This window comes from Medicago truncatula, chromosome 5 (genome assembly GCF_003473485.1).
Source record: "Medicago truncatula cultivar Jemalong A17 chromosome 5, MtrunA17r5.0-ANR, whole genome shotgun sequence".
Taxonomy (NCBI): domain Eukaryota; kingdom Viridiplantae; phylum Streptophyta; class Magnoliopsida; order Fabales; family Fabaceae; genus Medicago; species Medicago truncatula.
In genome coordinates, this window is record NC_053046.1 from 16638899 (window position 1) to 16648351 (window position 9453).

The 9453-nt window shown below is 33.0% G+C and overlaps 1 protein-coding gene across 1 annotated transcript; it reads right to left on the reverse strand.

Moving 5' to 3' along the window:
- Positions 1-2792: 2792 nt before the first annotated feature.
- On the reverse strand, positions 2793-8597 carry LOC112421963 (uncharacterized). Its single transcript, XM_024784262.2, has 3 exons — positions 4666-8597; positions 3380-4586; positions 2793-3060 (listed from the first exon to the last, which is right to left on the reverse strand). The coding sequence occupies exon 1, from the start codon at positions 7203-7205 to the stop codon at positions 5742-5744; it is 1464 nt and encodes a 487-aa protein (XP_024640030.1). The 5' UTR covers positions 7206-8597; the 3' UTR covers positions 2793-3060; positions 3380-4586; positions 4666-5741.
- Between the last annotated feature and the right edge of the window lie 856 nt (positions 8598-9453).

The following is a 9453-nucleotide window of genomic DNA, read 5'->3' on the forward strand; positions in this document are numbered from 1 at the left end:
CCATCCTCATTAAATGGGCTTATTTTAATCATATTTATTAAAAATATATTTGATCACATGATGTGTCAATATTGAAATCGTTTTTGATATACAACTAAGCGCAATCGAAAAACGGGTAGAAGAATATGATAATGTTCTTCTTTCTGCTAGTTCTATTACATTATCTTTGGAGAAAACTTAGCTGTATGTATGGATCTTAACTTCAAATATATTTCTTGCGGTTATAACGAAGTTTAAAATAATTATGAATTTGAAAGAAAAAAAAATCATGACTAGTTAAGTTAAAAATCATACCTTCTAGAAAAAGTTAAAAATCTATGAAAAGCGCAAAAGAAAATGCAATAAGTTAAGCTCTTCTCATTAAATGTTTTCATATGCATTTCATTTGGCGTTTTTTGTATTCTTAATTTATAATATATATATTTTTTTAAGTAAACCCTCATTTGGGTCGCTGAAAGTGTACCTCGCTATCAGCCACGTTCCTGAATCAAGAAAACGAACTAAAAACTTCCTCAATGTCTGTTCCGTTAGTCAAATGCATCCAAAACATTAACTTGATGTTAACGGTGCTGATGTGTCCGTTACACATGCCACTTCAGCTGTTATACTGGCTTTCCACGTAGACAAGGGACCAAAATGACCAGAATTATGTTCTTGTCTTCATCTTCTCCAACACCTCCAATTACTTCTTCTTCTCCAACACAACTCATAAACTCATTTTGTCCAACATCTCTGCCTAGAATTTTTCATATTCATACAAATAACCCAAAAAATCAAAATCGAAATTGATTCTTCCTCCTTATTTTCATCTTCATCTCCAACTCAAAACTCTAACCAAATTGAAGAAAGATTTAAAAAACCCCAAAAAATTAACAACAAAAAAAACAATTGAAATCAATTGTGAAAAGAATAAAAAATAGAAACAAAATTCCAATTTTAACACACCACAACATTACAACATGACAGGGCACTAATTGAAAGCTCATTATTTCTCATAAGACAACTTAAACTAGAGAAGAAATGACATAATAACCAACCTTAAATTCACTTCAGCCACATTTGAAATAAGCAAAAATCTCAACCCATGCCTGAATTGCATGATGACTATTGCTGTAACAACAGAAAGAAGACAAATCTGTTGAAAAAGCAAACACAAATTTGAAGCTGAAATGAGAAAGAAAGAAAAAACCTAAAAGCTTCTAAAAAAACCCTGATTTTGTTCTTGGAAGATAGAGCACGTTTCATTTCTCTACTCCAGTTGTGATCGGTGAGAGGAGTAGATACCAACACAGCACCCGAATTTTTGCTTGGATGAAGGAAGAACAGACTTCTTGGATCCTGTGATGGATCTTTGATTGTTTTGGATCCGGTCGGATTAACATCGTGATCAGAATTAGAATTTGATTCGCTCATCGTGTTTGATGATCGGAGAAAGGTTGAAGAAGAAATTTGGCAGCGGAAGGGATAACCGAAACCCTAGGAAAAAAATCTGATGTTGGCATATTACAGAACTTGTTGAAAAAATCTGATATTGATAAAATTATAATTGTTATTGATACACAGAGGGAGCGTGACCTATATATATGGACCAAAATTATAATTATAATTGTTATTGATACACAGAGGGAGCGTGATCAACAACATCAATAATAAATGGACAATAATAAATTGGCTAAATACTTAGAAAGGAAACAAATTATTCTAATGTAAATGTCTCTAATATATGATGTTGGGCAAAGTGAAGGAAACCCCACCTATCTTTTGTCATAAAGTTCATTGTCTTTTTTTCTTCTTCTTCAAATTGTCTAGTGGTTAAAACTCATGCATTTTAAATGTGGAGAAATTGAATGATTGGAGTTCGAATCACTACAACATTTTTTATCTTAGGCAACACTCAAAATGCGTTGTTGTAAACAAGAAAACGGTCTCTAAATCTATAGGCGACGGTTATGCAACGCTTATGAAAGCGTCCCATATACGCCCGTGGCCTATTCTAAAAGCGACGGTTTTTGTGTTTTAGGCCACAGTCGCGTAAAACCGTTGTCTAAAGGACAGAAGAGCAGCGGTTTCTTCAGTGTCATGAGCGACGGTTTCACAGTCTTCAAGGGACGGTTATTCAAACTTTCTAGGGACGGTTATTCGATTTTTTCCTAGGGACGGTTTTTTCACTGTTGTTGATTTGATCAAACTTTTCTAGGGACGGTTATTCAAGCTTTCATGGGATGGCTATTCAAAATTTTCTATTATAAATACATAGTAGATTATTGACTATTTTTGCAACGCTTTTTTTTTAAATTGAAGTTATAGGAATGGTAGTTTTAGATATATATATATATATATAGACAAATTCTATGGTACATCCAATAAATTTGGATGTATCGGTACACCAAGTCGTAAAATTAATAATAAATGAGTTATTTTTTTGAAGAAAAATAATTATTTTCTATCATTGACAACTAAGATAATTAAATTTTATATACCAAAGTTTCGACGAAATAAAATTTAATTTTTAAGAATTTTTATTACTCATAACAATGAATATTGATTATTTTTTATGATAAAATGTAAATTTTGTAATATGATCCTTATAAACAATGAAATAATGGTTTTTCTTATGAAATGATGTTTTCAAAAATATAAATATTGACAAATACCTTTTTATTTCATTAAAGTGATCTTTAATTTATATATTTTGTGAAACAAGAGTACCGGTACACTCAAAATTGTGAGTGTACCATAGAAGTTCTCATATATATATATATATATATATAATAACTACTCAAGATTTTGAATGATAAGAACTTCAATAAAATAGGTAATAGTCTTGCATCATAATATTACATGCGTGATAATATCCAAAACATATACAAATTAAAAGTAACATATCTGTTTGCTTCAAAAAAACCAAAAAGTATTGGTTTATGCACACATTATTCATAGTTTAGCAGTAGCTGGAGATTATAAAATCTAAACATGCAAATAACATCATCCCTCTTGATCTTCATTTCCAGGATGATCTTCGTCTTCAAGTTGGCCTTCCTCGCCAGTTGGATGAATTTCCTGCATTTATAAGAAAGTTTCTTAGTCCTAGTGATATTATTGATTACAACCAAGCACAAGGTGTATTGATTACAACCAAGCACAAGGTGTGCAAGCAGCAAGAAATATCTCTTAAATTGACTCTACAACACCATTCCCTTAGCATGCTAGACCGCAAATGACAATACAAAGTCCATGTACGAGACCAAGAAAATTTACACAAAGAACATTCCTATAAATCTGAAACTATACAAGCCTTATATCTAACTAAATTCCAATCAAATACTACAAATACTTACAAAATAAGATCATAAACTTTTAAATAAGTCACAAGTATTACCTTTTCAACATTCCTCGCATGCATTGATGTGGAAGCACCGCATTCAACAACCATAGCATACTCCATGATATTGTCCAAAGCTTCATCATCCAAATCAGGATTCACTTGCTTTAACAAGCATTTAACTAGCCCTTGTAAGCCGTTAACTTGCTTAGCCATACGAGCCGTCTCGTTAGAACATTGTCTTTTAATATCAGCAATTTCTTCATTTCTCTTTAACACAACATAGAACTAAAAAACCTGTCCAGAAAACAGTAAAAACAGATAGAAACCACAAATTACACAAAACAGCAAACCATAATACAATATTGTCTCTTTCATTACTATAAGACACTTAATAAAGTACATAATTATAGCAAACTCTACAATCATAGATTGTAAGAACGCAACAAAATGGATCTAAAAAATGTTCAATTTTAATAATGCAACATAATAGAAATAACAAATTCATTTTACACATTAGTCCATATAATCAAATAATGTGTCATCAAAATCAGAATAATCCTCATCCTCTTCTTCTATTCATTGTAAAATATTTGAAGGCTTCTCAATGATTGTTCTAGGTATGTCTTCCCTAACCAAGTTGATTTCATCTGCTGCATTTACACTAGTAGCTTCAAACTCTGATTGGTTACCCATTTTAAACAAATCTCTTGGATCTGTCTTCAAAGCATAATGTCTATTTACATTCAAAGGATCTTGAACATAAAAACATTGCTGAACTTGAGAAGCAATCACAAAAGCATCATCTTGATAACACTTTTTATTGAAGTACACACAAGTAAGTCCATATTCATCTTCTTCAACTTCATACCAATCACACCTAAATAGAACAAATTTGCAGTGGCCATAGTAGTTCAACTCAATTATATCATTAATTGCTCCATAGAAATTGACCGGTTCTGTCCTTGGATTTTCATCTTTCGAGCTTGCAAAACTTGCAGTTAACGAAACCAAAGTCACACCAGAATTTTGAGTCTTGCGTCTTGCATCTCATTGCATAGTATGGAATCTATATCCATTAACAAGATATCCTGAAAACCTTTTTGCAACATTATTTGGTCCTCTAGAGAATTCTCTTAGCTGAGGTGGTACATCATCTCTCTTGGCTCGAGTTTTGAACCAGTCACTAAAATTCAGGCATTGAGCCTTGGCTTTATCCCACTTACGTTTTTTAGTGTGGCTATTAACAATACCTTCATGCTCTCTATACAGAAAACAATGGCATTCATTAGTCAATTTCTAAATAGGTTTTAGGTTGAGAAAAAAATGACATGTGAACACACCTGATATATACTTCAATTTCTCCACAATTGAATAGGAGGTATCGATGGGCCTGGGCTAATGAATCAAAATCCAAATAAAATGGCTTCCCATTTTTCTTTCCCCCTAAAGGACGACCAATACTTGAAAAGTAATCAATTTCATCTACCTCTAATAAATCACTATCATCATAGTTCTGATTCTTTCTGTTTGACCTTGTATCCACACCTTTGTGCATATATCTTGAACAAATAGTTATGCCCTCTTCAGCCACATAACCCTCAGCAATAGAACCTTCGGGACGACTTCTATTACGAACATATCCTTTAAGCTTACATAAATATCTTTCTACGGGATACATCCATCGAAAGTTGAACTGGGCCACCCAATCTAACCTCATTCGAAAGATGAATAGCTAAGTGAACCATAACATCAAAAAAACTAGGAGGAAAAACCATCTCTAGTTGACAAAGTACTTCAGCAATTTCTTCCTGTAAGTTGTCCAGATCATGGATTTGGATAACTTTTTGGCATAGAGAACGGAAAAAACGACTAAGACGAATGAGAGGTTGGGCCACTGCTTTAGGCATTGTGCTTCGTATTGGTATCTGCAACAAGTAATGCAACATGAAATGTGCATCATGACTCTTATAACCACATATTTTCTTTTCAGAAACTTTCACACATCTTGAAATATTTGATGCACTACCATCTGGTAGTTTTGCACCCTTCAGAACACCACAAAACATAGACTTCTCTTCAGAAGTCATGGAGAAACATGAATTTGCAATCGCGACACGACCCCCACCAACATCCCTTGGATGAAGATTTTTTCTAATGCCCATTTCTTCCAAATCATAACGACCTCTAACATGATCTTTTGTCTTTCCTGGTATATCCAATAGAGTCCCAATGATGTTATCAAAAATATTCTTTTCAATATGCATTACATCAAGATTATGATGTAGTGTATTGCTAGCCCAATATGGCAACTCAAAAAAAATTGACCTCTTCTTCCATGGACCATCATTTTTTTGCTTGTTTGTCTTCCCAAACACATTGTTAAAATCTTTTAAGATTTCTAATATTTCTGTCCCTTCTAACATAGTCGGTGCAGATCTAAGTTCTTTTTTCCATTAAAAGATTTTCTATTTTCTCTCCAAGCATGGTCCATTGGCAAAAATGTACGGTGATCCATATAGCACATCTTTCGACTGTGTTTTAAATAGGTTGAAGAAGTGTTGTTGTTACAGCATGGACATGCCAACTTCCCTTTTGTGCTCCAACCAGACAACATGGCATACGCGGGAAAATCACTAATTGTCCATAACAAAGCAGCACGCATTCGAAACATTTGATTTTTTGAGGCATCATATGTTTCTACTCCAGATTCCCATAACACTTTCAACTCCTCAATTAATGGTTGAAGATACACATCAATATTTTTTCCTGGAGATTGTGACCCAGGAATTAGTAATGACAACATCATAAATTCAGGCTTCATGCACAACCAGGGAGGAAGATTGTATGCTACTGTCACAACAGGCCATGTACTATGTGATATACTCATAGTCCTAAAGGGGTTGAATCCATCACTACTCAAGCCAAGTCTTACATTACGTGATTCAGAAGCAAAGTCTGTGTGAAGCCTGTCAAAGTCCTTCCACGCCTGGCCATCAGCAGGGTGCCTTAAGCACCCATCTTTAGTGCGATCATCTTTATGCCACCTCATTGAATCAGCTGTCTTTGAACACATAAACAACCTCTGAAGCCTAGGAATCAAGGGAAAGTGTCTCAGAATTTTTTCAGCAACTTTATGATCATTTTTGTGTTGCTCGGACTCACAATCCACTTGAGGGGATTCTTTCCACCGAGAAGCTTTGCAAAATCTACAAAAATTGTCATCCTTGTGTTCTCTCCAAAATAGCATGCAATCATTGGGGCAAGCATCAATCTTTTCATAATCAAGACCAATGTCCTTAATCATGGCCTTTGTTTTGTTAAAAGAATTGGGAATGTTAAGGTCAGGCATTGCTTCTTTCAATAACTCTAAGAGAGAAGTGAACGATGCATTGCTCCACCCATGAAGACACTTCAATAAGTACATTCGAATAATGAAGGATAAGGTAGAGAAATTTTCGCATCCTGTGTACAGTGGTTGTTTTGACTCATCAATTAACTTGTAGAACTTTTTAGCATCCTCATTAGGTCCCTTGTTAACTCCATCTGTTTCTACAAAATTTCTAAATGTGTCAAACAATAAGCCATCAATGTCATCATGTGAGTCTTCTTGAACTTCCATTTGATCATCAATTTTTGTCGACCTTGATCTTCGCTCCCCATGGTACACCCAAACTTTGTAGCCTTCAACAAATCCATAGGCTACTAAATGATCAAAAACCACTCTTCTTTTTTCATACCAAGTGTTTTTACACTTGTCACAAGGGCATAGAATTTCCCTCCCTTCTGGTTTTCCTTTAGTAAAGGCGAAATCTAAGAAAGATACAACACCTTTCTTATATTCACGACTAAGCCTTGGTAGCTTAGTCCACTCTTTGTCCATCACTACCAATCTAATACAGTATAATACAAAGTAAGAATTTGCATACAATAAAATGTTATCCACTCACTTTACATCACAAGTTAAACACTCAATCATGCGGTAAATTACGGCAACATATAAATACACAAGATAAGTTGAATGTGCAAGAAGGATGAACTTAACATATTTTTTGGATATAAATACACAAATAAAGTATTTTCAATGGTTGATGATATTGTTAACCATAAGACCATTCTATATCTATGAAGCACACATACGAACACGGACACTAACACGCCGACACCGTTAATAATTTAAGAAAATTATATAATCAAGTGTGTAATTATATGTGTCGGTGTCGTGTAACGTGTCCAAAACCGGGACACGACTTATTCGAAGAGTGTTCATGCTTCATAGTTATATATCCATTTATTTTATATAGTACATTTGTACAAGAAAAATTATCTCTAGCTATGTATGGCACACAGAACCTATGTACCCAACACTATATGTTTAACTTCAAACATATATCCATTTATTGTATTAGTCTAGTAGCAACTTAACTTAGGAGCTTTGGTGGGTAGTTAACTTCGTCCTTCTAGAAAAAGAAAGTCTCAATTAAATATTTGTATAAAGTAGAAACATATTACAGAATATGACTTTATACAAAGAATATTACTTCCTAGTTCCTACCATATACAAGGAATGGAAACTAAAAACAATACCAATTCATCAAGAACAAATTTCCTGCTAATGTGTTAACAGTACCCAATCAAGGATAAACTAAAATCTAACTCTGATTATCAATTACCTTGTACATAAAAATCATATAGCCAAAACCCTCATCTGCTATTTATTCAAAAATAATTTCTCTCTAGCTATAAATGACACACATAACCTATGTATCCAGATGGCTTCAACCCCAAATTTTAATAAGCTAAATAACAAGGGTACCCTCAAATTTGGTCATTCATGTTCTCAAAAAAGTGTACAATCGGATTCAGAAACTTAATAAGAAAAGAGGAATACAATAAAAAAAATCAAAAATCCCCAAATCTTAATAAGCTGAAAAATCAACCCTTTACCACAAATGACTTTAAACCTAAAAAATTAGTACATAAAACAATTAGTATAATAAAGGATTGAGTAAGATTGAATTCACTTGAGATGAATGATCGACTCAGCAAACGAGATGAACGAGCAAAGCTTCTGAAGGAGAAAACGAATGGATAACGAGATGAACAATACAGACTTGAGAAACCCGTATGAAGGAGAAAACGAAAGGAACAGAGGCTTGAGAATTGTTAACGAGATCAGTAAATGCATGCGAGGAGGAAGGTGGATGTTTCTAGTTTTGCCATGTTTTCTTCTTCCCAACGAGTCAAACGAACACAAATGGGTCCTTCTAGCTTCTTTTTCTTCTTATCTTTCTTATTTTATTATTTTTTCTATTATAAATTTATAAAATAAATGAATTGGTTTTTTTCAATTGAGCGGGACAGTTCCCGGGCAAATTTTATTTGTCATTTTAGGGACATCATTTAACCGTTGGTAACAAGAATAAATTCACCGTTGAAGTACGGTGGATATGAATAATTTTGAACTTTGAAAATGACAACTAAATCATACAAATTTTTAAGGATTTGGAGGACTAAATTGCAAACTATATAGCCAATAAATTTAATTTTTTCCTGAGGAAAAATAATTACTTTTTAGGATTTGAAGGACTAAATTGTCCAGGGCAATATGTGTTTCATTGAATTCATCGTTATGCAGGAATTGGGTAGTTATAGTTATATAGAGATAAAAGTGTTTAATATTTAATTTGTAACTTGAAAAACCAAATTTAGAAGATATTAAAATATAAGGATTCAAAATGAAATGAAAAAATTTGAATGATCAAAATATCCAATGTTTCTAACTTAATGTACCACAGCTGAATGCAAAAAAAAAAAAAAAAAAAAAAAAAAAAAAAAAAAAAAAACTTAGGGATCAAATGGAAAACTAAAAATAATTTGAAGGATTAAAGTCTAATTTAGCAAAATATAAAAGGTTATGGAGATTCTCTTAGGTCCCGTTTGGATAAACAGCTTATATAGGTGCTTATGGCATTAGGGCTTATAACATTAGAGCTTACATCATAAGCTATTTATGTTTGGATATGTACATTAAAAAGTACTTACATAAATTGAAGTGTTTGGATATGATATTACATAAGCAATTATCGAAATTTTAAGGCAAAATTACACTTTTAGTCCCTTAACTTAAT

Bases quoted from the DNA above. Each gene is read 5' to 3' on its own strand.
- LOC112421963 (XM_024784262.2), bottom strand. From the start codon at position 7,205: ATGGACAAAGAGTGGACTAAGCTACCAAGGCTTAGTCGTGAATATAAG.